The sequence below is a fragment of the Aspergillus stella-maris genome (assembly GCF_047715825.1).
Source record: "Aspergillus stella-maris strain CBS 113639 unplaced genomic scaffold BDV14scaffold_23, whole genome shotgun sequence".
In the NCBI taxonomy this organism is placed as follows: Eukaryota; Fungi; Ascomycota; class Eurotiomycetes; order Eurotiales; family Aspergillaceae; genus Aspergillus; species Aspergillus stella-maris.
Window position 1 is genome coordinate 299,003 of NW_027396817.1, and position 27,394 is coordinate 326,396.

A 27,394-nucleotide genomic window follows, 5' to 3' on the forward strand; every position below is an offset into this window, starting at 1 on the left:
TTGTTTCATGAGAAAAAAGAGGGACTTGACGATCAGATCTAAGCTTATCGGCCCAGCTCCACTAATAATCAAGGAAGTGACAGGTCACATGAACTATTCACCTAGGTATAGAAACGTTTTCCCTGTTCTGCTGTCTTCTCAAAGTAGAAAGACAGTATCTTCATTCCCACATTCCTACACCATATCTAGCTGTTCCAACCAAATAGGCAGGAGCGAGGATGGTGACTCTTGATCGCACCTTCCTACCCGGTGAATGCAACAGTAAAGGAAGGTGCGATGGGAGTCGTTCCTTCCCCGGATAACCGCAATGCCTTGCGACAGATAATGTACGACAGGGACAGAATGCTGGTTGAAGAAGACAGGGAGGATGAAGCAGCATTCCCGATCTAAATTGTTTGATTATGGCACTGGGTTTTGTCCATCGTTCTCCGCTGGGACTTTTGGTTGGGCTATACAGAAAGCCTAGCAGTTACATGACTCAACATAGAGTCATAGCTGTACCACAGCAACTGAATTACTCACCTCAATCTAAAAAAAAAAAGAGAGGGTATAAAACAAAAGGGGAAGAAAGTAAGAGTACGCCGAGGCAGTTCGAAAGATCAGAGATAAAAAAGAAATTGCGAGTGCATCATCCGTGAATCGAACACGGGCCTCATCGATGGCAACGATGAATTCTACCACTAGACCAATGATGCTAGTTCTTATAGTATAATCGCTTTTTTGGCATTATACCTCTGTTACCATGATCTCAGGCAACGGCCAGCTGAAAAACACCTGAAAGTTCAAAGACCTGGGACTTGAATGGAGTCTATATAATGATGCTTTAGTTTTATCATCATAAACAATTGGTACCAATGCTACAATAAAATCTATGTGTTGATTCGTTATGCCCGATCGTGGGACTGATTTCCTCAATCTACGAGTCACGTCCACCCCAAGGAAAATAGATATTCGTGTTGACCGCAAATCCGTGTTCGTACACTGAGTAACCTAGACATATACGGCCACCAGACTCATCTCATTCTTCATCCATCATATCCCATTCAAGCCACTTCCCCTTTTAAGCTCTGCTGATCTATTGCAGCCAAAAACAAAATGAAAAAAACAGAAACCAGTCGCACATTCAAGCATAAACATCAAGTCTCACCAAAACGGTTGGTGACAAATCTACTCATCCCACTCTTCATCCAACTGATCTATCAATCGATTCTCGGCATCTATGTCGCCGTTGCGCCCCCGGCCGCCGAAGCGTGCGCTTCCGTCGCTTGCTGATGTATAACCTGATGGCGAGCGTCGGAAGCGGAAGAACCGGGCGATGGAAGAGAAGAGGATTATTGCCATGTCCTATCAAGGAAGAACGAAGACAGTTAGCGGTGTTGAGTAGGAGAAAGTGAGATATATAGCGACTTTGAGTTGAAAATGAACGGAAAGTAGGGAGGCGGTATGAATGATCTTTCTTTGACGGTTCAACCCAAGGGGCCATAACCAAATATAGGTGGATCCCACGATCAACGCGGGAATATGTACATTCTATAAGAATATAGACAATAGGAGATGATGATGACAAGTGAAGGGTCTGCTGCTGACCAGCAAGCAACATTCAATCCAGCCGCGATACAGGCAACCTTGCACTGCTCGACTCCCTGTAATGCCCCGCGTGCGACCGCCGAAATGGTATCAATGCCAGGCAACTTACCTTCAGAAAGTCAATGATCCCGGCCCAGAGACTGTAGTTGGGGCATTGTCGCCACCCGCGCTGGTGCATGACGGTTCGTTGGTAGGCGCAACCGCCCACTAAGTATGCCGCGACGGCAATAAGAGCACTGGTAAACTGTATTAGCTGGGCGTCCCCAAGAGCAGAGGCATTACTCACATGATGCCGAATACGCCGCCCGGGGAAAGACCCTGTCCAGCAGGAATCTGACCATAGCCACCACAGGCAGCAGAGCTTCGGACTTCAAAGTAGTATGTGCACTGATCCATCGTACCGACAAAGGAAATTGTTGGCGCGGTAGCGGAGATGTCGCGATCGCACAGGAATGAAAGCATTGTCGACTTGGTGTGCGCGCTCTTCTCGAGAAATTCGCCCTCACACGGCGAGCCGTCGGTGTAGTTCATGACAAGTTTGCGGCCTCGAAAGAATGGATCGGATGATTGTTGCCTAGAAGTACCAAGTTAGCTCAATTCCCTGATGAGGACTTGAAACCGACGAACCCGAGCGAATATGTCTTCCCTTCCTTCTGATAGTATGCGCTGATATTCCGCCAGCTTCCCTCGTCGACTCCGACAACATCGGTAACATTCTCGATGATCGGCCCGCAAATGTTTAGTGTAAAGTTTGCGCCGTAGTCATATCCTTTCACATGCCAGCTCTCATCGCGAACGTATTTGCGTGATTTCTCGTCGCTTGGAGGTGGTTGTACCGTCAAGGCGTTAAGATCGTAGTAAAGGCCCGTCGTGGGCGATCGCGCGACACATGGCGCAAGCTCTCCTCCGGATCCTGACGAGTCGGAAGCAGCGCATATAGAGGTAAGCGAGGCCGAGGCCAGAAGGAAGCCGAAGAGCGAAATTGGTGACTTCATCGCGGGGGAGCCGGCTCAGCGAGTCGCGGCTGGTCAGCAGCTCAGGAAGTGGGCGATAGATAGGAATAGAGGTAAAGAGAGGAACAGAAGAAATGCGAACAACTAGCGTAAGAATGAAGGACGAAGAATGGGCATGGGGGACCGAAAGACTGGAGTGATGAAACGATGGAGGCTGAGCAAGAAGGAAGAGACGATGCGGAGAACTGGCTCTGGCGTTCCTGGCTAGCGCGGTCAGAGCGTCCGAGCTTCACAGCTTTGAAGGTTCACCATTCACCCCCGGCACCCGCGCTCTCCGCCAAGTCAATTCTTCTACCTAACTTCTTCGGATCCTGACCATCCGGCCTCAGGCGTTCGTTACAGAGATCTGGTCTTTAAATTCAGGTTCGTCCAACCAGACCTTTTTGTTCTCCAATTCACTAAACAATCCCCAGGCCCCTGCGTCACTGCCACCATGGCCCCCAAGAAGAACTCCAAGACCCCTGTCCCCATACAAATCGTCCCCGAGAAACGCGGTTATGAATTCTTCGGCCCGTAAGCTATACTTTACTCAACTTTTATGCAATTGGGTTGGCGCTGACTGGTGCAGCTACGGTGCATTTGCGATTACCTTCGGCCTTCCTGTCCTCCTTTTCGGCTTTACCTTCTTGTGCAACGATGTCTCCGGCTGTCCCGCCCCCTCCCTCCTGCACCCCTCTACCCTGACCCTTGACAAATTGAAGGAAGAGGTTGGCTGGCCTGAGGGTGGCGTTCGCGCGCTTTACGATACTGAGGTTCTCCTTTGGGTCTTGAGCTACTACTTGCTCCAGCTGGTGCTGTACATTGCTCTGCCTGGACAGGTGGCCGAGGGCACTGAGTTGGCTTGCGGTGGGAGACTTCGATACAAATTCAATGGTATGAATTATTCCAGGAAAATTGGTTTTGCGCTCTAACGCAATATAGCTTTCCCTACTGCCGTGCTCATCCTGTCCGGCTTGGCTGGCGGTACTTACCTCTATGGCGCCGACTTCGCTGTCTGGACATTCCTGTGGGACAACTACCCCCAGGTTATCACCTCGAACCTGATTATCTGCACGACGTTGGCTATCTTCGTCTACGTTAACAGCTTCTCCGTCCCAGCACCTGGCCAGCCCAACCCCGAGCTCCGCCAGCTAGCACCAGGCGGCCACTCCGGCAATGTCCTCTACGACTTCTTCATCGGCCGCGAACTGAACCCCCGCGTGCGCCTCCCTATCCCCTTCCTCGATGAACCGTCCCGCACAATCGACCTTAAGGTTTGGAACGAGATGCGCCCCGGACTCCTAGGCTGGATCATTCTCAATCTCTCTAACATCGCCCGCCAATACCGCACCTACGGCTACGTGACCGACTCCATCGTCCTCTCAACCTTCTTCCAAGCCTTCTACGTCCTTGACGGTCTCTACATGGAACCTGCCCTCCTCACAACAATGGACGTCATCATGGACGGCTTCGGCTACATGCTTTCCTTCGGCGACCTCACCTGGGTTCCCTTCATGTACAACTTCCAAACGCGATACCTCGCCATGTTCCCCTACGAGCTCGGGATATCTGGAATCGCGCTCGTCCTTGCCCCCACGGCCGTGGGCTACATGATCTTCCGCGGCGCAAACAACCAGAAGAACCGCTTCCGCACGAACCCCGACGACCCCCGCGTCAAGGATATCAAATATATCCAGACCACAACCGGATCCAAACTCATGACCTCGGGATGGTGGGGAATGGCCCGCCACATCAACTACCTCGGTGACTGGCTCATGTCCTGGTCATACTCCCTCCCCACCGGTATTTCGGGATTCGTTATCCTTAGAACATTCAACCCGGCGACGGGCGAACTCGAGAACCAAGCTATTCAGACTCCCGAGTCCCGCGGTGCGGCCCTGATATTTACCTACTTCTTCCTGATTTACTTTGGTGTCCTGCTCATTCACCGTGAGAGGAGAGATGAGGAGAAGTGTAAGCGAAAGTATGGCAAGGATTGGGATCGGTATACTTCGCTTGTGAAGAGTCGGATTGTTCCGGGGATCTATTAGGCTAGATTCTAGCTGGTTGCGCTTTGCGCAATGTTCTTGTTCAAAGGGGCTTCATATTTATCAGCTGCAAATGCAGTTTAATGTTTGGATGAACATATGTTCATGACGTGGGAAAGTTTTTTCACGCCTGTTGTATACGGCCTTCTATCTCGGTTGAGATGTCAATCGTTATACATATTTGTAGTAATCATAATACTATTTCTTCTAACGCTTTCGCTTCTTCGCCTTTGGATTTTCGATCGGATGGCCCTGGGCATCAACCAATCCAAGACCACCTGCAGTGGCATTCCACCCCCAATCCTCATCGCCTTCATTGGGGACCCAGTCTCCAAGGACTTCCTTTGCAGCTTGTAATGCGCGTCTTCGTGCTCCGTTGCCCGTTTGAATGTTCTTGAACTCACGGTATGTTGATGAGTCCTTTGCTGTCTTTGCGTCGGCTCCCCAGAGCTCGTTCGTTTCGCCTTGATTACTTGATGATTCAGGCCCTGCCTGAAGAGAATTCTGGGAGCCAGCTAGGTAAGACTCACTCCAGGCCTGATGCAACCGCGCTCTGCTCAATGCCGAAGCACCCCGTAACCCCGGTGCAGAGGCCTTGTGCCCCTGTCTTACGCCATTGACGATGCTCTCGAAGAGACCAGTTTTCGAGCCGCGGAGGACAGGGAGGTTTTTTGCTCCATTGTCGATGGGCGCTGCGGCTGTTGATGAAGTGCTTTTACTTTCGGAGGTTTCTGTTGGAGCTCGGACCCAGACAGCTGATATAGTGCCTGGTTTTCGTTTCTTGGACTGTGCTGTTGCGTTTTCTTCTGACACTGAGTCGCTGGCTTTTGGCTTCCGGAAGGGCCAGTGGGACGCAAGTTGCTTGTTTGGGATTGAGAGGACGTCGAATGGGTGATATTCGTAGCTGAAGCCTCGCTGATTGCTCGAGTCATCGTGGCCATTACCGGTGTCATTCTCAATATGACCATTGTTCAAGACCGGCCACCGCTGGCCATTTAGCGGCTTCATCCTCCCATTCCTACCAAAACATCTCTCCACTCCGACCTTGCTAATCTCCTCCTCAGGCATAACAAGCCCCTTGATATACGCATCCTCCGTAGGGGCAATCAACAAACTCGCACCATGGCCCAGCAACGAACTAACCTGTCGCAAGGCAAGTTTATCCGAGCAAGACTTACTCTTTGTGGACTCGGCATCTGCACGCGCAGGCTTACGGCGGACGACGCCCAGCCTCGAAAAGTGGCCGCGGCCGGAGAGTGCAGAAGTTGTCTCTGCTGTCGTGTTTGGGTCTGCTTCTGGGATTGCCCAGGGCGTTGGGTCGTCTTGCTCTGCCATCAAGAGCTCCATGCTTGCGTCGCCGCAGGGGGCGCAGGTGCAGTACATGTATGTACTGACTCCAGGTTGAATTTCCAGAGGAGGCGTAGTTGCATCCTCCACCGGTTCGAGCTTCTGGCGCCGCCGAATGTATGGCGAGGGGCGTTCATCCGAGTCTGGAATAGGTCGACTGCTGCCCTCGCTCCCATCCTGATTACTCTCGCGGTCTGTTTGAATATCTTTCTCGCGCTGAAAGAAAGCACGACACTCTGAAAGAAGCCAGAAATTGAAGGCTCGTATGGCGAGTATTTCAGCATGGCAGTCGTGGAGGACGAGGCCATCGCAGTTTGGAATCTGGCTTGCCGATAGGCATTTTGCGCCAGTTCTGTAATTGTCAGACTTGAAACGGCAATTTATACTTAGCGGAGCGCATACGTGACAGCGACACATGTTAGTGTCTCAGAGGGTGTATTCTCGCCTGCGTAGAGGTGTTAGTTGACCATGACCAGAAAGAAGTTCTATAACCAGCCGGAATAATGAACCAAGACAGACGGATTCAGATACTAAAACACAGAATTCTAAATCAAGCTGTTACCTTTAACAAGCACAATCCCCGTCATGGGAATCCATTCGGCAGTCCCATCGTCGCGAACAATAGGCTTACTGCGCTTCGGCAGACCGTCAAAATGCGCATGAACCAGATCAGCAATTCGAGATGGCAGAGATTCTATCTCGGGATCCCCCATAGCTGAATCTCAGACAACCCATCGGAATGCCAGTAAGAACGGCCTGAGTGGAATTGATTGTTGTTGGCGGCAGAGTTCGTTGTTTTGTGCGCGGCACATCGAAATGGATGAGTCAGCAGTTTTGCACAACGGGTGTGCATAATGGCCCAACAGTGGTTAGGGCTATAGGACACTTGGAAGATATAGAAATTAGTTATTTGAGGTCTTGATCTTGCCAAGGAGTGCCGTGATTCTCAAGCGACAGGAGCCGCAAATAATCTTGGCCTCGGTGATTTATACACAAGCAGCCAGTCCACAAGGTTGTCATTATCAAAAAAACGATGGACATGAACTTCCCATGATGTGAAAGGCACCATGGAAGGAAGGTTAAGCCTGGTTGGGACTAGAGTCATGATCCAAACAAAGGCGTTGGATGATCAGCGGCATTCTAGGTTCATCGCCCCACTGGGAGTATACAGAAGCATAGATATTGTTGGCATTCAAGGAACCGATTTTATGAATTGTTCCAATCTATCTAATTCATATCTAGCGATCATACTATCACTTTCTAGCAACAATGATTCCCTCCGTGCCATCTGCCGGAGGCTGATGAAAAGAGAGGTTAGTCAACCCGACTGAATTAAGCAGCTGGCGCCATTGCTGCTCCGTCCGCTCAATAGAACCAACCTGAACCATCATCATGATACTTAGGCATGCAGACAAATAGCCACAATTCCTGTCAGGAATGATATTGTCATTGATGACTAACCGAGAATAGCCAGGCTCCATGGCAGCAACAATGTTTTCTAAGATTTCCCGGGCCTTGTCGTCAGACCAGTCATGCAGGATCCAGTGCAGATAGTATACTCGTGCTCCCTTGATCGGCTGCGGCTTAAAAAAGTCGTGCGCCATTAGCTCGATTGCCGGTCCCTCCGAGTCTACGCCTTTTGGTATGCTCGAGATGACATGGGGTTGGTCCTGGAGGAGGCGGCGGCCCGGTGCGTCTGGAAATTTGCGGTTGAACGCATGAAGGTAATGGCCCTCGCCGCCACCAACGTCAACGATAAGAACATTGCCGCTAGCATTCGGCTGACTTTTGGACAGACGATTGAGGATGGAGTCTTGAACATCAAACCAATCCACCCAGCTCGGGGCTGACTGCTGCTTCGCCGTCATCCAAAGCTGAAAGTCTTTTGCAGAAGAAGGATTCTCCTGCATCCAGTCAAAATAGCCAAGTTTTGTTTTCTTTGCTAGTTGGAATGGAGTGTCCAGGACGGATATCGGAAGTTGATTGCCATTTTGACGAAAGTACTCTGGTCCGGATATTGTGCAATGAGAGCCAACATCAAAGCTGTTTGTTCTTATCAGAGCTGTGCGACCCAATTGAAGAAGAAAGATAGTTACCCTATTCTGGCTGTCGCTTCCATCACAGGATCCGCCAGAATGAAAGTGCGAGCAGAGGCTTTGTATAACTGCACATCCGCCTCTAGCACATACCCCTTACAGGCAAGCAACCTCAAAACCTGGCCTGGAAGCTTATGAGCTGAACATACTAGAAGCCTTCACCATGAAGGGGCCGACATACCAACAACGATGGGATTTGCGCCCGACCTTTCTGCGATCTGCTCAGTGGTTGCTCCCCATCCCCGTAGTCACGGATTACTTGAAATGCTCCAAGCTGGACAGCCAAGCGGATAGCCATGGAAAGCGCCGAATCCTTTCAGTTGAAACACCTAGTAAGTTTCTCAAATACTGGTGTTTCATTGCTGATAAACGTACCAGACATGTGGCTTGGATTACACTTTCAAGGGGGGACGACAGTGCGTCAACGAGACCTTGCGCAGCCTCCAGAGCTTTCGCTCTGGTAACCGCATCCATGGAATGCCCGGTTGTTTGAAGCCTTTCTGCGATCGAGGTGATCTCGTCAACCACCGATGCCGACATTGCAAATAAGATGACCACGAGGGAATACAGTGTAAATTAGCGATAACTTTCAAGAGATTTGAATTTGAACGAGATTAGAAGCAGCCAAGTTGCCAGGATTGAGAGCTGGTCGGGCCATTGGTCACACGCCAGAACCACACTAAAGCCTTGGTTGCAGTTGCGCAAGCTCACCAATAAGACTTTGTTGCTGCACAATTATATGCGAGACTCCCCAACGGCTCAAATGTATACAGGAAGGTACTGGACGGGTTTCGCCATAGTCTCTCAATCAGCGGCCAGTTCTGGTACTGTTCTGGCGCAGACCCGAGTGTGAAGCAGTCAACACTGAATGTTATATACATATTCTGATCTGCACAGATAGATAGCCAATGGTTAGACAGCCCCCAAATGAGGTAGTTTGTCGTAAAGGTTACAGAGACAGGATCTGCATAGAATAGGAGTACTGGAGTAGACGTCAGAGAAACAGACTGAGACGCTGTATATGGACATGGCACGTGACCCAGCTGCTCCTTCCCAATCAGGTATCATTAGTCAGCCACAGCCTGGATTTAATCAGGTGACTGTATGTTGTACAATGTCCCTGCCGTTTCTCGATTGTCGTTATTAAGTTTAGCCAACAGTCTGGCACATTCTTTCGCTTGGTCAGCATTGGAAATCAAAGTCAAGTTGACCGGGTCTTTCCTGATATACATTGTCTCTGATAAACCTTCAATATGTACCTGTGGGAACTAAACCGTTTGAGGCTGACAGGCTGACAACTGAGATCCTGCGATGCGCCGATGAGTGCTTGGTGTTCCCCGCTCTTCTCTTCCAACTCCATTACTACCACTCTACCAGACTTGATCCCTGCAGTATGGCCTCCCTTCGCAAAGCCTGCCGTAACTGCACTGCCTCCAAACGGAAGTGCATCGTCCAGCTTCCGAAATGCACCCGTTGCGCCCAAAAAGGCCTGGACTGCAAGTACGACCTCGAACCTGTAGGTGCGCCGCCTTCTCAGCCTAGTTTGTCATCAAATCATGCATGGAACCCGGTGCTATACGACTCCCCGGGCTATTGTTTGTTAAAGAACGTTGCTACTCGTCCGTCCAACGTCGATCCCGCCGTCTGCCAGCCGGGACATGACGGCACATTGGAGCTGGTCCGCCTGGGCTGGCAATCAGTACCAGACCTTGTCAAAGAGGGGAAGCCCGCAGTATTTGTCCACCCCAAGCTCAATCTGCACGACACCATCGATCATTTCGCCGATCTTGTGGGAACGGGGAAAGGTGGGGACTATGAGAGCTTCATGCGCCTGATCGAGCTTGACCTCAATGCTGTACCTATCAAAGAGGGCCTTACTGCACTTCAGGCACTTCTTATCCATCTTGCGACCTTTCTTCTAGACGGCAGACAAATGAATGTGGAAGACTGCCAGAATCTTCTCACGAACTGGGCGCAAGCTCTGCTGGCGTCTGCCCAGGCCCGATCACCACTCGGCCAGTCACCCTGGCAAACTTGGCTGCTTGGAGAGAGCCTCCGTCGAACAATAGTCATGTCTTATGGTCTCGCCATGTCACTTGCCAGCTACAAGCAGGGATACTGTTCCTACTGGATGTTTCTGGAATCTCTTCCATTCGACAGACGCCCTGGCTTGTGGATGGCGAGCTCACCTCAGGCCTGGATTGCGGCGGCTGGGGCGAGGTTTGGCGAGGAAGTAGGAGAGCAACTCACCTCTTTTCACGAATTTGCCGAGAGCCATAGCGGGGCGAAAGACTTCCGAGGCGATGGCTTCCTAGTGTTAGTTGCCTTTACCCATAGTGGAGTGGAGTGATCTTACCCTGTGGGAGCTTAACCGCATTGGGACACATACATTGGACTATAAATGGATGTATGAAGGCTGTATGGAAGTCCATGCTATAAATTGAGGCAGTTCTCTCGTCCATTTGCATTCCACAACTTGACTCAACAGATCTCCTCATCTTCCAACAACATCTCTCATCGCGATGTCCACGAAACCTCTTCTTGTTGTCCTTGGTGCCACAGGCAAGCAGGGAGGATCTGTCCTCTCATACTTCCTCTCCCTACCTTCTTCACCCTATACTCTCCGAGGCATCACTCGAGACCCCTCTTCATCCAAATCTGCGGCTCTCATCTCCCGCGGAGTAGAAATGGTAGCTGGAAATATTGATGACTCGGCCTCTCTTTCTGTCGCATTCACCGGAGCAACTGCAATCTTCAGCGTGACCGACTTCTGGATCCCCTTCTTCGACCCATCCCAGCGCAAGAAAGCCGCAGCATCCGGTCAAAGCATTGGCGAACGCTGCCGCGACCTCGAAGTCCAGCAAAACAAGAACATCATTGACGCCGCCGCAAGAGTACCCACGCTCGAACGCTTTGTGTTCTCCAGCATGGCCAACTCAAATAAACTCAGTGGCGGAAAGTACGCCCACAATTACCATTTTGAGGGCAAAGGTATTGCCGAGGAGTATGGTGCCACAGACCACCCGGGCCTCTGGAAAAAGACAAGCGTGCTTTATGCGGGGTTGTATCTGGAGAACTGGCTTGGTCAGGGAGGGGAACTTCTCCGACCAAAGCTCAACAGGAGCAAGGATACCCTTATCTTAACATTGGGAGATTTTGTGGGAACAGCGCCGTTCCCCTGCTACTCTGCCATCGACGATACCGGCGCGCTCGTTCACGCTCTACTCCGCTCCCCGCCAGTGAAACCATTTATCGGCGTCAACGAGTGGCTTAGTGTCCGGGACGTCGCCAGTCTCGTAGCTGATGTCCTAGGCAAGAAGCTCGAACTCATCAATGAGGACCAGAACCTCGACCAGGGAGACCCGGATGTAGCGAGGGAGATGGGTGATATGATGGGCTTTTGCGTTGAATTCGGCTATGACGGGGCGAGAGCTGGTAATAGCGTTGTGCAGCCTGCTGATCTGGGGGTTCTTATCGAGCTTAGTCCTGTCAAGGAGTGGATCAAGAAGCAGGATTGGGAAAGTGAGTTGGTGGTCGGTGAGCAGTAACCTGGTTGACTACTGTACGAAGAGACCTGGGGGTTACATCTATTTGAATTCGGTTTGACATGAGGATTTATCTCCATCACCACTTAACCACGACTCAAGGAACAATCTATACTCTGACACACGTAACATACTATTCAATCTCGCTAAATCACTCTCGAAATAGTGTTTCGTAGTTTAAGCAGCACCCAGGTCATGGTATATGCGTCCAGCCCTATAGCATATTTGAGTCACGTGATCCTTATCAACTCTTCCCTAGTCCATCTGATCCTCAACCCGAATCAAACTTCACCTCTTCACCACCACAAACCTTCTACCCCCTCCGTCTATCCACTACAAAGAAGATAAAAAGAGAGAAAACGAAACAAAATGGCCGACAAACTCCGCACCCTCCAAAACCTCGAAGCGCAACAAGCGCGGTACATCGGCACAGGCCACGCAGATACAACAAAGCACGAATTCCTCTCCAACATTGTACGGGATTCCTACGCGAGTTATATTGGGCATGCGCCGCTCCTGGGGTATATGGCGCTGGGCATGGGCGAATCTAGGGAGAAGATGAGGAGTATGATGATTGAGAGAATGGTTAGGGGGGTTGGGGCGCCGCCGGAGGTTAGTATTCTTCCTTCTGAGAAGGGGTTGAGAGGCGAGGACTAATGTGCTTGATGGATTTAGACGCAGGAGTAGGGGATTGAGAGTATTAAGTGGCGACGCGACGCGATGCGATGCGATGCGAAGAAATGGGAACGAAAAAGACAATACGACCTATCTTGACAAGTGCGGAACCTCCAACAATCTTGGACGCCTTTCCAAGAACAAGAGAGCGATTTGCCTACCCGCTATCGAAAGAGTCTGGCTCAACGAGGGCGCGAGATATGCCCGTACGGTCTACGCTTGTTGGTGCTAGAGCGGACAGTATGGTGAGTCCTACAGCAGTCGAGGTCGCAATATCGAGGTCTACGATGGTCGCGACTGGACATAGGGACGGCAGAGGGAAGGAGTAGACTTTGGGTTATTTATGGCGTCTATGGCTGGGGTTGAGGTCACTGGAAAAACACTGGCAGTTTGAATTAAACCTCCCAGAGGTTCGGGTCTGATATGATATGAAATCCATAATGTACAATACGCTCAGATCAAATCATGCCATGCCATGCCATGCCATGCAACGCCATGTCTAATCTCTCCCAATCTCATGTACCATCAAATGGTCAACGCATCCATCATTTCTCCTCACCACCCCCCCTCTTCTCCCTCGCCAATTTCGTATTCTCCGCCTGCAGCGCCTTAATCAAGCCAAGCCACTGCTTCCTCTCCCCCCTCATCTTCTCAATCTCCTTCTTAAGAGACTCAACCTCACTCTTCAACGCATCCGTCTCCCCCTTATTCCTCGCCTTATCCTGCTTCTCCGCCTCCTTGCGCGCCTTCTCCTCTACCTTGGCGGCCTCTTTAATCTGGTGCCGCTCTATCTTCGATAACCGGCGCACGAGCTTCGATTCCTCGCGGAAGAGCGCGGAGGCAACTTTTGACATTTCGGGGTTTTGTGTCTCGGATGTGTCGGAGCGGTTGCGGTTTTTTGTGGTTGTGGTCTCGCTGCTGGTTGAGGTTTTTGTGGTTTCGGAGGAGGGTGGGAGTTTTGTTGTGCTGCTTGCTGCGCTTGTTCCGTCGGCCATGGAGTGGTCGAGGGAGGATTTTGGAGAGGAGTGTTCTTTCTCCTTGTCTTTATCTTCTGGCTGTCGGAGACCCAGGGAGTGGATATCTGATCTGACGAGGTCGAGCTGTGCCTCGACGCTGCGCTTCTCCTGTGCTAATTTGGCGAGGGCGCGTTCGGCGGAGGAGAGCTTGCCCTTTTTGTTCTTTTGCAGGATTTCGGCGGCGGTTATGTCTGGATTAATATCGCTGGGGCCGGGTGTGTTAGGGCCCGTCGGGATGTCTGAGGCGAGTGATAGGGATGTTTGCGAGAGGGTCTCGTGGGCGTCTGTTTCGTGATCTGGTGTCTTCTTAGTTCTGTCTGGTAGGTCGTGAGGTTCTCTGACGTCGGTCGCTGGGTTACTGGTGTATGAGGCCTGGCGAGAGTGGTTTTGCTGCGGGATATAGTCCAGGACAGCCTGTGGTGCGTAGCGTTCCAGCCCGGCATTGAGGAGGTGTCCGACGCTGGCTATGAGCCCGTGGCGTTCTTCCATGGAGTAGTCTGTCAACTCTGAAGAGCTATCACTATCGTCTGAATCTTCAACGGCAATAGGCCCCTTCTTGTCCTTTGACTCGGAGATGCTCTGTAACCGCTCGCGCTCTTTCGAAGCTGCAGCTTCGGTCTCTGATTCTGGGTCTTTACTCGCCCACTCAAGGAACTTAGCTGCATCGCCACAGATGCTCTTCGGCGTGCCCTTTTCGACCATCCAGCGAGGGATCGTACCGCCGGGGTCACTCCTCGTCACCATGGTCCACTCGACAGGGTTCGGTTCACTCGAGTCACTCGAGTCCTTGTCCACCACAATCTCCCTAATCATCTCAACAGACTCATACTGCCCCCGAATAAACTGCTCTGTTGACGGCGCCTCGGGATGCTCAACAGGTCTAGAAACCATCATCCAGCTTCTTCCCTCACGTTCCTCTTTCTCACTCCCAACTTCAACATCCTCCTTAAACCCCGCCTCCCAAGTAACAATCATAACGACAAAATCGCGACTCGTCGTCGGTCTCGGAAACGACGCGCTAACATGGTAAACGTTCAATTTCCCAACGACGCTCTCGCCATCCTCGCCCTTGATCTCAACACTCTCAAGCCGAGACTGCGCGCCTATCCCGCGAACAGCGACATCGGGCTCTCGACCCGCCGATACTTTCTCTTCATTCTTCCGTAGAGTTTCCGCAATCTCACTACTCAATTTGTCTTCCCAAACGCCATACTCTAGCCCCGCATGCACACTCCTCCGCCCAAACCAACTCCCCTGCCCATCCGATCCAGAGAGTTTGTACACGGGTACAGAAAGCGGGTTATCCTTGGTAACAGCCTGCTTCACAACAGGCTTCCCCCATTCTTTCTGGTTCGATAACGTATCTTTATTGTGTGTTTGCAGACGGGCTGTTGAAGGGTTGAGTTTGAGTGTTCCGGCACTCGTCTCGTAGTTCTTCGTATTATCTGACGAGAGAGGCGGCGGTTCGGGCACGGAATCAATTATCAGACGGGCTTTTTTGCGGAGGGTTATTAGGTACGAGCGGAGGGCGGAGTGGTCGTCGGAGGCGATCTCGTCCCATGTTGTGGCGTTTAGCGCTAGGAGGGAGTCTTGGAGGGTTGCCATGAATATGAATTAGGTGTTATGTATCTTCTTGCTGAGTGTCGTTCGTGATAAGTATGTTGCTCGTTCGTGTGTCTGGTTGTATTCTGGACGGTGGTGACCGTGACCTAATAGATAAGGCGGAGGGGTTTCCGTTTAGCGCAGGCCGGGGTAAGTGTATCAGATTAATGACGGGATATGCTCTGCATGTGCTTTTGGCGTGGCTGGTGGCTTATGCTAATGATTGAAGCAAGCTGAGCGAAATGAAACGCATTGAGAATGTCCAAGGAAGAGTGGATGAACAGGAGTTCATTCGATTGTTGCAGCCTGGGGAGCTTTGCCAGGGTACAGTACCTGACGTCATGGTTCTCGGCCCGGTCCAGTGCTACTATGGAGTACAACACATGCTGCGGACATAAAATACGTGGATGGGAAATGATACACAACGTTGTGAATCAATTTAATTTATGTATTGTTAATTAGACTCAGACTAAATACAAGCTGAAGCTGCATACAAATTGTTTGAGCGGAAGGAATGTAGTGTTTGGGCCTGCCCTGAGCATCCGATTCCCGTCAGCCATACTCCCACCAGGAGAGACGACTGGCCGGGCATCCAGGAAATAAACCAGCCTGGACTGTAGGAGATGACCCTACCAAACAACAGGTGCCAATCGATTAGACTTCCACAAGTATATCAGCCAAGGAGGTCAACCGTGTCACGGACTCGGTAACCTTAACCTTGCTTAGGGTCTGCCACAGACAGAGCCTAAGACTAGCGACCGATACACTTCGTTTCCATCCGACCGATCAAGCTATCCTGTTGCAATCTGCGTCCATAGCCCATCTCAGATGAGCATGTATCGCAGCACCATGGTCGCGTATGCTCTAATCCGCGAGGATTCCAGTCTGGCACCGGTACCAGAAGAAGCAAACGCCAGCAAGAAAGGGATCAATAGTTCTCAGAACCGATCCCAGACCAAGCCAACCATGAACGAACTGAATCCAACGAGTGTGGTAAACGTTTCTCATCCAGACCATATCTCTAGCCGCGAGGCTCACCAGTCTTCATGATATATGCGGGATCTGATGTGTAACAAAAAAGACAGATAGCCGTCCCGCCGCTGCTGCTTGATGCATAAAGGGGAAAAAAGGGAGAATGAAAACCAAAAACAGTCGCTCAAACAGGCTGAATCACAATCACAATAACAATCGAAAAGAGAGAGTCGCAATATTATGTTCTGGGTCATAATGCAAGGCGAAGTGGAGTATCATCGGTTTGGGAAAAGCAAATCATCGAAAAACGCCGTCACTGATGCCGAATGTTCTGTGGTCTGGTTCCGGGGGGGTCTGGCCCCTGTGGTTCGCGAGGGTATATGGGGTCGGATTCGGATGGTGCTGAATAGTAGTAGTCGTGGCTCTGTCGGTAAGGACCCTGGGATCTAATCCAAAGACACGCGAAGTCAGGACGTCAACATCATGTGTCGAGGATTTGAATCCATTACATCGTTGTACCGTACGGCAGCGCAAAATCCTGATAGCGATCCCATCCAAAGCCCGTCATGTTGGCCGCTGTGCTACAGGGCTGTACAAGCATACTCGGAAGTGGGAGCGCTGCGAGGGCGGCCGATGTGGCCGCTGCGCTGTAGTACTGCAAGTTGTTGTAAGGCGAGGCGGTATAAGCCTGAGTGTAAGCCGGTGTCGACACGGCCGTCGAGGCCATCTGCATTTCAGGTAGAGCACCCAGCCCGGCCCACATACCCGAATTCATGTCCGCGGTCGTGACGGGCGCAGGGCTGGACGGCAGTACCTTCCATGAGTCCATCGTTACCGGCTGTTGCATCGGGTCATGCCACCACGTCTCGGGTCCTGTCGAGCTAGGGAGCAAAGGAGTCGAGCGAAGAACATCAACCACGCGAGGAGGCGGCGGGAGCAGGGGGACGAACAGGGCTGAGATGGCACTCTTCGCATCCTCGCTCCGACCAGCAAGCAGCTCACCCGCACCATCTTCCTCAAGCCCCTCAAGAGCCTGAGCGCTGGTGCGGTAAACAAACTTGTTGGCTGCCTGGACAAATTCCTCCTGTAGCTTCTTGAGCTGGTTGTCCTTCTCCGCCCAGTCCCAGGTGTTGGCAGCGGTATCGATCGAGTAGATCTCCTTGTGGTATTCAACGAGCAGCTCTATCGTCTCTGGCGTGAGCTTGAACGCGACCTCGTTCTGAGACACCATGTCAACGTGCACCACGTATGCTTCGATGTGAATCATCTGGTAGTTGAATAGGCCCTCTACTAGAGGGTTCTCGTCCTTCCGCAGCTCCGACTCGGGAGCCTTAGGAAACATCATCGAGCAGAGAGTCCAGATAGCGTTAGTTGAAGAAAGAGTCTCGGTCAGACATCTTGTGTGCTGCGCCACATTGTTCAGAGGTCGCTTCACCCGGTTAACTCGTTTCAAGGTTGCAGTAAGCCATGGTTCGATTCGAGAGGTCAGCACCACGTTTGGCGATGACCGCGGCGCAAAGGCAGCGGCCGACGACGGCAGTAATACGGTTGGCATGGTTCCAGTGCGGTTATATCAATGATAAGCCCCAGAATGAATGAAGTTGGTCAATAAGAGCATGAAAAGGTCATCAAGACAGTAGTCGCCCGAAGCGATCTTGTTCTTCCAGTTGACTCTCCGAAGCGAGGGTTCGTCGGTTAGATCCCAGTCAGAGAGACCAGAGTACTAAGTCGGATCGCAGAGTCGTATTCGGAGCGGATAGATGAATTAGGAAGTTGAGCGGGCGTGCGCGACAGACCAAGAGATATAGCGAAATGAAAAATAAAATAGTGGAATAGAAATGAATGATAAGTATAAAGGAAAGAAAAAAAGGCCAGAGGGCCGAAAAGGAGGGAAGAAGAAAAGAGACCGATGGATGGGAGAGGGAGGAGGAGGAAGAAGTAAGAGCGGGAGAAGAGAGAGAGAGAGTACTAGAGGAGGAGGTAAAAGTAAGAGTGTAAGGTTCTGTAAGAGTCAGAGAGGGGCAATCCTCAATCAGGCAAACAGGCTGGATTAATATTCGGCGCTTCTGAAGAATTAATCCCTGATAATCGCGACCCAAAAAATAAAAATAATAAAATGGTATTATTCAACGTCTTCGATTCATCATTAACTTCTGTTTCAACCCAACTCATACATCGTGATCCATGGCCCTTTAAAGTGTCTGTTCCGGCGACTTTTCTCTACTCTGTATGGCACTGCAGTGGAAACCCGATCGAATGGAACAAGTCAGTCGGTTTGGCCACAGCCCGGATTCGCCGTGCGATCTCAGCTGGGGAGGCCCTCGGAGTCGCAGACAGCAGACAAAAAGGCACAGAGTCAGAGCCACAGTCTTCTCTTAGCTGCAGGTGTCCAGAATCGTCGAGTGGGGCCTCTGCTTCCTTCCTAGTCGGTAGTAAGTTACTGTTAATACCGAATACATCTCGTACATCAAGTAGTCTCGAATCATCTTGCGATGCTTAATTTATACTTCCAGTCTTGCCTGCTGGGGCGATGCTAGACCAGCCCTGTCTGTCGGCTCTGACCACGGCTCTGCTGAGAGAGAGTTCAACTAGACTTGCCTAGGTTCCTGGGCCCTAAATTCAGTTGGAACCGATGCTAAGTAATTGCTACTATACGAGAGTAAGAAACCTGGAAATCGGGCCAGAGGATGGGTGCTAGCAGGATAGTTAATGTGTCAGTGTCAGTGCCAATGCCAGTGTCACAGACCTTGTAAAATGCCAGCCTGCCTGCTTTGACCCTCTCAGAGGGATAAAATCAAGTGGATGCAGCGTAACCTTCCACCTATCTGGGCTTGAGTTCTGCTGTGAAACAAGACAGGTGCTGTCGTCAACTCAAGACCCGGGCTGCAGTGTCAGTGTCAGTGTTCTGAAATCTGACCTCAGGGTTGACGCTTGACGCTTGCCGCTTGACGGGCACGGCTAGTCTAAGCCCCCGAGCGATCCACTTGAATTGGGCAGTTGGTAGACTACACTTAGTACGCTCGATACATCGGTTTGTTCTTTTACCAGACAGAGTATAGGGTTTCGATGTTGACACTAGGCATCAGATCTGGTTCTCTATACTTGTCTCTTCTGCCATATCTACAAAGTACTTCATAGTACAGTACATAAAAATATACACAGAAATAGAATCTCTTCGACCCCACTCACTTACCGTGGAAGATCATCCGATGCCCTTAAACAGTCAAGGGCCTCTGCGCTCGCTAACGGCTTTTGGCGTAGGGCACCACTCGCCCCGATCTCATTGACGGCCTGCCCCGATTCGCCACCACGGTGGACCGAGATTCAGCTGGCTGTGTTCAACCCATCGCCATTTTCTTGATATCCTCGCGTGGCTGAGTTCTAAACAACTGTGCGTCTTTCCGAGGTCCCCCCGGTTACCTGCGGTCCTGCCGAGTTCTGCCAGTAATGGAAGCAGTCTCTATTCAAAGAACAGACAACTAAGCTCCGCGCGGAGAATTTCCCCGTTTATAGTGTACCGTTGTATACTCTGCATCTAACTTTTTATCAACCCGGGTGGATCCGTGGTTCGTGTTCTACTAACGCTGCGATGATAAACACAATAGGAATGTGCACTGCTCATTCAAGTAGCCATCAAAGGTGACCCAAGAGGTGTACGCAATCGCAAAAAGTACTCCATTCAGTCAACTCGGGCTCGGAACCTGATTCCCCATGCTCAATCTTGAAGCAGGAGCCAGGATGGTCACAAAGCACTAATCAGATGTCCTTCCAGGGCATGAGAGCAAATCTCCAGCCGGGTTTGTATATGCGTCCGGTGTTGTACGAGCTTTCGGGCTGGGGTAGTCTCTCCGGGGTCTTGCATCGGTACCGCCATGTTTTCGGTCCATCACCAACGAGACCCTCGTGCTTCGTCATCTCGGACTCACTGGACGAGACCAGATGTAGGGTCATCCGAATCTGGATGTCCTCATCTCCTGAAACTTCTAAGAAGGGTTGCGGCATCGGATCAACGAGCAAGTGAAACGATGTAGACAGTACTCTTCATCCAGTATCAGCGACTCGACTCACATGATCTCGATAGAAAGAGGAAAGAGGTCTTAGTAGAAGCGGAGAAAAGAGAAAAAGACTCAGCTAGCCCCACGGTATCCGTCATTTTCGGTTGAGCTAAAAGGTCTTGGGCGACAACAAAATGCTTCTTCTGCGCTGCGATTCGCTGACGCTGAAAGAGCCCGGCTGCCACGCTACATCCGAGAACCTTGTTACGATCAACCATTGGCCTAACTCAAGTCGATGGTCATCTCCAGCCTTTCTCGAACAGGAATCTCAGTCGAAGGCTGGGAGCACTTGTAATTTGATTACTGCCGAGACTGGGGGCCTTTCCTCGAGTAAGCAGCTGTCGGCTCAAGGGGTATCAGAAAAGTAAATAAGAAGGACGAGAACCTCTCAGAGCCCTTTTTGGATCTTAGATCAACATCCATGCGTTTTTTGGCGTTGCCATGGACGCTTCGAATGTACCGCAGCTCCCCTTTATTAGCGTACGCAAGCAATCAGAAGCCAAAGGGGAGTATCCTTAGAAAAAAGGCGCGGTATCATTGGAAAGACCCTCCTATTCCCAGGTAACCGGCCCCGTGATCTGCTGGAGCTAACACGAGCATCGTAGTCAGTCATAGGCAGGAGATACAGGAACACTGGTGGCAAAGCTGCTGCGACTGGCTCAGTGACGAGCATATCGCAGGAGAAGAGGTCACGAGCATGGACCTTGCCTGTAACCGGGTCAAAATTCAACAGGCAGAAGGATTGAGTCCCGCAAATATGAGGTCAGATGCAAGGCGATTCAGAATGATGCTGATGTTGTATCAGTACGCGCCGAGGGCCCCAGTCGCTTGGGTCGATACATCCATGTGGACTTGTGGAGTGCATCTGTGAGTCACGAGGGAAAGATGCAGAACGCTTGGAATCGGGCCAGAGACGGGACGAACGAGAATGTTCGTCGTTTCTTCTTCCGGTGATCCATCACAATTGGCGGTGGGAAGTTCGAGCAAGATCGACGACGACCCCTGCTGAGACACGATACGAAGGGACATGTGGAAGATGGTGAGCTGTCTGTCAGAGACTCGGAGAGAGGAGTCTCGGTCTCGGCGACACCGGCTGCTGCGCCTCGTTACTAACCAACTCTGACTGGGCAGACAACGCATTAGCCACAGTGAGGCGGAGTTTCTGCAGCCGCCAACCATGACATAATGCGTGGCGCGTGGGAAATCCTCGGGCGAAAAAAATAGAAACAGCGTCACCGTTTTTCTGTAAATCAGAGTTCAGGTTAGATCAACCGTTGAAGGATGAAGAATTGTTGTGGAGTGGTGAGAATCCACAATTGTTGGGTACCGGTATCTACATTCCGTGTACTCTACCGTGTGCGGTGTAGACTGTATTGGACTGCAGGTGTAGATGTGGCGGGGTCGCACCTGACGCTTTGCTGCAGGTCCCTCAACAGTCAACACTCAAAGAACGTCACCGTCAGCTCTGCAATTCCACCATCCTCATCACACGCCTCACAGAAGAAAAGTAGGGCGCGCATGGGAAAACAGGCGGCCTGAAGAAGATCATCCGTGCGTGTGTTCTGATAACATTCAAGTCTGTCTATCTTAACCTCCATATTCCTTGTCTCCGTACGACTCTTTACCACTAGTAGTACCATTGGCGCTGCAGTTCCTTGACAGTTGCCAATTTGACGCCCAGGATCCTGCCTCCTCTCAGGCCCCAGCCCAAGTACCACCCGTGGGCCAATGCAGCATGGCTGTAAAATTCCTGTTGGAGTCGCACGCATCCAGATGACTCGACGGTCCAAGGCACGTCCAGCTTGATCCTGGCAGACGTCTTTCCATCTGCATCCTTCCTTGCGTCGCGCCCCTCGTTTCTAACCGCCATCAATTTAGCTATGCTTAGGCAAGAGCAGCAGCATCCAATCCATCCTCTCTTGCTTGGATGGTGATCGCTGCATGTTTCAGTCGGCGTCAGAGTGCTGAATCCGACTGGTGACGAAAGGGCTGGCAGCGTCACACCATGCGTGCTTCCGGGACATCTGAGAAGTCCCACCTCAATCAAATGTTAATATCGCCGAGGAACCGTGCGACCACACCTTTGGCTTGATGGAGGGCGCCCCAAGGCACTAGTGGTGCTGACATTGCATACAGCTTCAGTCACCTGCTCGGCTAGCCGCTTTGGGTCTCCATCGGAGGGCCTGGACTGCCTTCAACATATCCTGTTCTGGTCTGGATGCTCTGTCCATACCCCCTGCCATTTCCTATATAGGATGCCTGCGCACGACATGGACTTGGTTCTTCCCGTGAGAACTTGAGAACTCTACAGATCAACTTGCGCACATGCCCTGTTGATCCTCGTGCACAAAGTACGGCAGGCTTGGGCCACCTGTGATAGACCTTGACCGAATAGAATCAAGTCAGACTCGGCTCATTTTCGAAATTTGTATCGTTACTGACGGGCTGAAAAGTTGCAAAACTAGTTTTCGAGGCAATGAACCGAGAAAATATAGACTAAGACTAAGACATTGTCGAGGTCCTATCCCTGCTCTAGGCGATCAGACTCCCTGATTACTTGCTTCTGCGCGATCTGGACCCGTCTGCAGTTCGTGCGAATGTCTTAGCTCCAGCTTCTAATAACTCTATTCGCACTAGGTGTTGTTTCCCACCTACGTCCGAGGACATTGCGTAGTGCGATTCGTAATCTGAAGAATATCATGGCCTCGATCGAGCTTCCTACAGAAGCACAGCTCGGTTAACGAATACCTGAGATCTAGACTCTATCTAGAGTTGATCTGTTCCAGACCGTCGCTACTCAGCGTAAGCCCAATTGCTGCCTATCATCGTTACATGAGTCGCAGCCCCATGTCGCATGTACGCAGGACTAGTCAATGGTAAGTACTTAGGTGTAGACATTATAGCGTCCATACACGCACTGCAGGGATACTAGGAGTATGATCCTCGCCATATGCAACTATAGCTGCGCTCATCGTAGTAGAAACGAGGCTTCATCCACCAGCGAAAGCTTCTCCAGACTTACTACAGTAGAAACTATATGATGCCGGACCCGAAATCGTCGAGTACCTCCTCACCCACTGTCATCCGGCAAAGTATCATGTCATAGTTTAGTGCTGCTATGATAGGCGATAGTAGCCGGATGAGATGGAAGGGTACTAGGTCTCTCAGATATCCAAGCTCAAAAGCGCACGCATCCGCGAATGTACCTATGTTCTATGCTCATCAGAAACAAAATTCCCTTTGTACCAGGGAGCATCACCACATCAATCGAGGTTCCAGTCCAGTCACAAATCCATATGCTACACCAAGAAGCCCTCTATGATTTAATAGTGTGTTGCGGTCTAATGCAGGTTCTCAACGCCAATATCCAAGCATGAATGGGCTCACTGCATCTGCCTCGATTGACTGACTATTTACTTAATCTACACGCACACTCATGATGCCTTCATAGAAAACACCGGAGAGAGAATAATTATATCAGGTATTGAAATGAACTACCCAGAAAGCATATTTACGCCGGGGCAGACCGCAATGCAGTGATATATTCTTTTTGGGAAAGCGAGAGTCCTAGGTACATGCTACATAACATAAAATAACCGCACTGATAGATCCAGCCTGTAAGCTCGAATGCATTACATGCTACGACATGTACACTGGTCTTACTTGGATCTAACGTTGGCTACGAGTGGTTTCTGGCCGAGTGCGAACGCAAGTACTTAGTGCCTGGAAGCTTTACTTTGAGAACTTGACTGTAATGGACTTCAAACGCGAGGGAGATGTGGTATTGAGCAAATTAAAACCTGCTATTCATGATGATGATGAACTTCGTCGAGGTATTTACCTAGCTCTTAGTTTGGTTTACCTACCTACCTACCCACCTCTAAAATAAAGTCGTTGCTGACTGGCAATTCAACTTTCTCTTGCGGAAGTATGTAAGTCACTCGAAGGTGCAGGCCAGATCGCTGTAGAAAGAAAAAAAAAATGTTCCGAATTTAAGGTGCATCTATATCCCGCACTTCAGAACCTCGATGCCCGATCAGAAGTCTAGTATCAAAGTTGCCACTCAATAACGGGATCTACTTTCTCAAGAGGGACACAGCAGCACGCTGAATGCAAGATGTATGTACACAACCCCCAGTAAGCCCCACTAACGACGGTACTAGTATATTAAGTCAAGATCAACAGTGTATCTACCTACTAGGAGCAGGTTGGAGCCTGTTTATTTCGCTCAGGTAAGGAAGCCGCGTGCATGGGTCGTTCCTTCCGTCTGGTTCAGTACATGGGACATACAAAGGAGGAAGGTGCAGGAGCGGCTCGCTCCTTCCTCATCTGAACCGGTGTTGTTCACTTTGAGAGAAGGCGCGATGGTTGTCCGGTCAACCTTGGTTTGCACCGCACCTTCTTTGTAGGTCGAACGTATATCACTGTACTCGCCAAGTAACATCAGAACCAGGCAGAATGTCATCAGTGACTTGATATCTTCTCCAGAGAGCATAAATGATGGACCACCAAGTTACCATAGGCGGTGGAGGGCTTGCAGCTTGGGTTCCCATTGCCGTTGCGATGGAGAAGGTTGGATGAGGATATCGATACAGTGCTGTAGTGCTCTCAAGAAGCTCCTTGCGCGCGAGCCCGGGTATGGGCTAGGATCTGCTTGCCTAATCGCATCGTAGTTGAAATCTCCCATAAGGAACGAAGCTGGGAAGCAATAACCTCTTGCCTGGATGAGAGCCTCAACATGAGCAACGAAGAGTACTATGTGCATTCGTTTAATCCCTCATAGGTCATATTTTTCGCCTGTCCGACGAATCGTAGAGGACGATGATGAGACTTGGTGATCTGGAGTCGTTGCGCTGGCCGCAATGTAACTTTCGTCGCTATTTCTCAGTTGAGAACAAAGTTTCACTAGACGGTATCCTTTAGTTCTGTTTGTACCAGTGAGTATGCATTGGCCAGCACCCAGACAGAGGCCAATAGTCATCCATCATGGTAGTGAGAGCCTCCGGTAAAAGTCTATGTTTGTACTTTCACGCATCATGTTTGGTACTTGGTTCCAACAGTATTGTAAGGTAGAGGCGTGCCATGGTTGTAGCATGTCGTTGGGCCCAGGAGCGAAGCTTCGAAAACCAAGACGGCGTAAGGCAAAGCGTTGCACAGAGGTGGAAACCTTCTCGACAACTGGCTTGAGCATGTGGATGGCGGTGCTCACAGCTAGGTATAACGCTTAGGAGTGCAGGGTCAGTAGGCCAGTTACGATGATGGTGAGCGAGATGACGAGGAAAGGACCTTAGAAGTCTTCTCGGCTTGTCAATTCTAGATCTCCAAAGAAAGGTCAAAACACGTAGGATGTAGCAACCGAGACTGCTCTGTGGTGCAGAGTAGGACGTCTGGTCGATTCATGGTTCACTTGCCTGCTTCCATGGTTCTAGAAATGTACCTGAGATTGACTTGTCTGAACGCCCGTTTGTCCCTGCCGGTTACGTAGAAGGCTGTTTCACCCAAGCAGGGTGTGATCTGGTAGACGTTGCGGAATGGAAGCAATCTCAGAGAAACGTAGAAATGGAGTATGCACTATGCAGAATGTAGCATCACATGACCGGTAAGCGAAGTCCTTCAACACGGCTCACTTCCTCCACTCCACAATCCTCCTAAGCAACATGGAAGAAGGTTGGACCCGTCCACTTCTACAACGTCTTCAATCTTCACCAATGGCGAGTCCACTTTTTTTCCGGGGTATATTGTCAGCCCCGTTCTCGTCAGCACCAGTTGCGGTGTGTCGCGCTCGAACTGTTTACCTCCTCGGTTAATCGAGGCGACTCCCTCTGTGAGTCTGGGGAGGTCCCACCGTGCAACCCACTACTCCGCATCTGAAGGGTGTCTTGGCCCATCTCATCGCGAACGAACACGCTAGGAGAGGTTCACTGGTCCTCGGCACTTTTTGTTTGATTGCCATTGCATGTCGGCATTCAGCATCGAATTGATTGAGCGATTTTGGGAGAAATGGCCGGCCGTGAGACATTGAGGCTATGAGGTCATCATGCTAAGCAATCGCTTAGACCATGCTATCCCATACCTCGTCTGGCATAGTGGGCCCCAGTTCCCCGCTTCCTCTACACGAATTGGTGTTCCTTCTAGAGCTCGGGCTGCTCTCGACGAATCGCAATTGGCAAATTACGGCTAAGGGGTGCTGACCTCTTGTCGTTCCTCGAGGTTGAACACCGGAGCAAAACGCACCGGCGTTGTCCAGGGTATAGCTCCCTGCTAGTCTGCTCGCGCATGGACGTAATGTCTCAGACCCTTGCCTTGAGCTTGTTTCTGCCCGAGAATGCCACTCTTCATGATGTATGCATCTTCGCCATTCTCAGATCTGAGTGTCGAGTGACCTCGAGTCTCGCGGCCACCAACCCCGGATTGCTTGAAAATCTCAATTGCGGCCCCATCCTTCGGAAGACTGAGACTTTGCGCCGTCGCGTTCGACGGACGGGTCTCGTTCTTTATGAAATGGAAGATCTCTATACAAATTCGTCATAGTCCTTCCAATCCCGTCTCGTTCGGCTTTTCCAGGGGGTGGGGGGCAAAATCAAGACTTGATGTGGGGAGCCTCCCGAGATTGAACCAATCTAGATGACCAATAACCGCAGATCGCGAACTAGTGTGGGCGTGACCACTAATGACTGACTGACAGTGCATCGATGTTGCTTTGATTTTTCGCACCATGGCACATTCTTACTGCTCCCACAAAAGCAAAAGAAGGTTCCGACTCCTCGCGTGGTCGCAGAATCATGTACAGTGCTCTCGACACGTTCTACTTGTCACATGTTGCCGAGCTCAAAGCAAAGGTGGGCGCATTCGACCTCGACTACAACTCAACAGCGGGAAAGCCAATCCACGAACATTTTGGTCTTCCCCACTCAAGAACCATTTTTTGGGTCCCTTCCAACAACTGATGAGAAGATGATTAAAAGGTACTCGGACCTGAGCCATCAATACCACTAACAATTAATTCCCCTGGGATGCCGCCCGACCACAGCAACAAGCAAGCTGCTCGTACCTGTGCGGGATTCGGTGAACCTCCCGAGAAAACGAGGAACCAGCCGAGACAAGGCTAACTGCAGGGATACCATACTCTGCATGCGATAACTGAGCAGCAGCGTCGCCGCGTCGACACTCGCCCAATGGTCGCAGTACTTTTTCCAATTAACCAATCAATCACATAGCGTGCTCCATAGCTTAAAGCCGCGATGTGACGGGCTTGGGCTAGGAACAGTCAATCCCTTCCTTTTTGTCGATAGGGTCAAAGCTAAAGCAGGAGAGCCAGGCACCTCCAATGTCGGGATCCCGCCAGCTGCGCAAAACTGCAGGAACTGCAACACAAAGTTCGCAATGATTTCCCAATCCATTGCTACATGTTTACCCCCGCAAAACGGGCCGCTCAAGCGACACCATCTCCTGGGGTTTC

At 50.8% G+C, this 27,394-nt stretch overlaps 9 protein-coding genes and 1 non-coding gene across 10 annotated transcripts; 4 read left to right on the top strand and 6 right to left on the bottom strand.

Moving 5' to 3' along the window:
* Positions 1-624: 624 nt before the first annotated feature.
* BDV14DRAFT_t70 lies at positions 625-695 on the bottom strand. Its single transcript has one exon. It is a non-coding gene; the product is annotated as a tRNA-Gly (tRNA).
* A 154-nt stretch (positions 696-849) lies between these two features.
* Positions 850-2,760, bottom strand: BDV14DRAFT_51517 (putative vacuolar sorting receptor (Mrl1)). Its single transcript, XM_073776944.1, has 4 exons — positions 2,215-2,760; positions 1,874-2,161; positions 1,697-1,823; positions 850-1,344 (listed from the first exon to the last, which is right to left on the bottom strand). Exons 1-4 carry the CDS (start codon positions 2,580-2,582, stop codon positions 1,168-1,170), a joined length of 960 nt encoding a protein of 319 aa, XP_073628814.1. The 5' UTR covers positions 2,583-2,760; the 3' UTR covers positions 850-1,167.
* Positions 2,761-2,874: 114 nt separating this feature from the next.
* On the top strand, positions 2,875-4,732 carry erg24B (c-14 sterol reductase). The gene is made up of 3 exons (XM_073776945.1): positions 2,875-2,963; positions 3,014-3,473; positions 3,522-4,732. Exons 2-3 carry the CDS (start codon positions 3,098-3,100, stop codon positions 4,628-4,630), a joined length of 1,485 nt encoding a protein of 494 aa, XP_073628815.1. The 5' UTR covers positions 2,875-2,963; positions 3,014-3,097; the 3' UTR covers positions 4,631-4,732.
* BDV14DRAFT_208572 (tRNA-specific adenosine deaminase) lies at positions 4,684-6,687 on the bottom strand (the record flags this gene model as incomplete). Its single annotated transcript, XM_073775442.1, has 3 exons — positions 4,684-6,326; positions 6,377-6,419; positions 6,537-6,687. The coding sequence occupies 3 exons, from the start codon at positions 6,685-6,687 to the stop codon at positions 4,835-4,837; spliced, it is 1,686 nt and encodes a 561-aa protein (XP_073628816.1). The 3' UTR covers positions 4,684-4,834.
* A 540-nt stretch (positions 6,688-7,227) lies between these two features.
* BDV14DRAFT_208574 (S-adenosyl-L-methionine-dependent methyltransferase) lies at positions 7,228-9,196 on the bottom strand (the record flags this gene model as incomplete). The annotated part of the gene is made up of 5 exons (XM_073775443.1): positions 8,446-9,196; positions 8,330-8,383; positions 8,252-8,288; positions 8,071-8,194; positions 7,228-8,017 (listed from the first exon to the last, which is right to left on the bottom strand). Exons 1-5 carry the CDS (start codon positions 8,608-8,610, stop codon positions 7,228-7,230), a joined length of 1,170 nt encoding a protein of 389 aa, XP_073628817.1. The 5' UTR covers positions 8,611-9,196.
* A 1-nt stretch (position 9,197) lies between these two features.
* BDV14DRAFT_51560 (Zn(II)2Cys6 transcription factor domain-containing protein) lies at positions 9,198-10,952 on the top strand. The gene has a single exon (XM_073776947.1). The coding sequence runs from the start codon at positions 9,464-9,466 to the stop codon at positions 10,418-10,420; it is 957 nt and encodes a 318-aa protein (XP_073628818.1). The 5' UTR covers positions 9,198-9,463; the 3' UTR covers positions 10,421-10,952.
* On the top strand, positions 10,507-11,638 carry BDV14DRAFT_51543 (uncharacterized protein). The gene has a single exon (XM_073776946.1). The coding sequence runs from the start codon at positions 10,593-10,595 to the stop codon at positions 11,616-11,618; it is 1,026 nt and encodes a 341-aa protein (XP_073628819.1). The 5' UTR covers positions 10,507-10,592; the 3' UTR covers positions 11,619-11,638.
* A 346-nt stretch (positions 11,639-11,984) lies between these two features.
* Positions 11,985-12,302, top strand: BDV14DRAFT_199632 (splicing factor 3B subunit 5 family protein; the record flags this gene model as incomplete). Its single annotated transcript, XM_073773325.1, has 2 exons — positions 11,985-12,227; positions 12,291-12,302. 2 exons carry the CDS (start codon positions 11,985-11,987, stop codon positions 12,300-12,302), a joined length of 255 nt encoding a protein of 84 aa, XP_073628820.1.
* Positions 12,303-12,554: 252 nt separating this feature from the next.
* Positions 12,555-15,039, bottom strand: BDV14DRAFT_51588 (uncharacterized protein). Its single transcript, XM_073776949.1, has one exon. The coding sequence runs from the start codon at positions 14,909-14,911 to the stop codon at positions 12,836-12,838; it is 2,076 nt and encodes a 691-aa protein (XP_073628821.1). The 5' UTR covers positions 14,912-15,039; the 3' UTR covers positions 12,555-12,835.
* A 1,319-nt stretch (positions 15,040-16,358) lies between these two features.
* On the bottom strand, positions 16,359-17,716 carry BDV14DRAFT_51577 (uncharacterized protein). The gene has a single exon (XM_073776948.1). The coding sequence runs from the start codon at positions 17,433-17,435 to the stop codon at positions 16,386-16,388; it is 1,050 nt and encodes a 349-aa protein (XP_073628822.1). The 5' UTR covers positions 17,436-17,716; the 3' UTR covers positions 16,359-16,385.
* Positions 17,717-27,394: the final 9,678 nt, after the last annotated feature.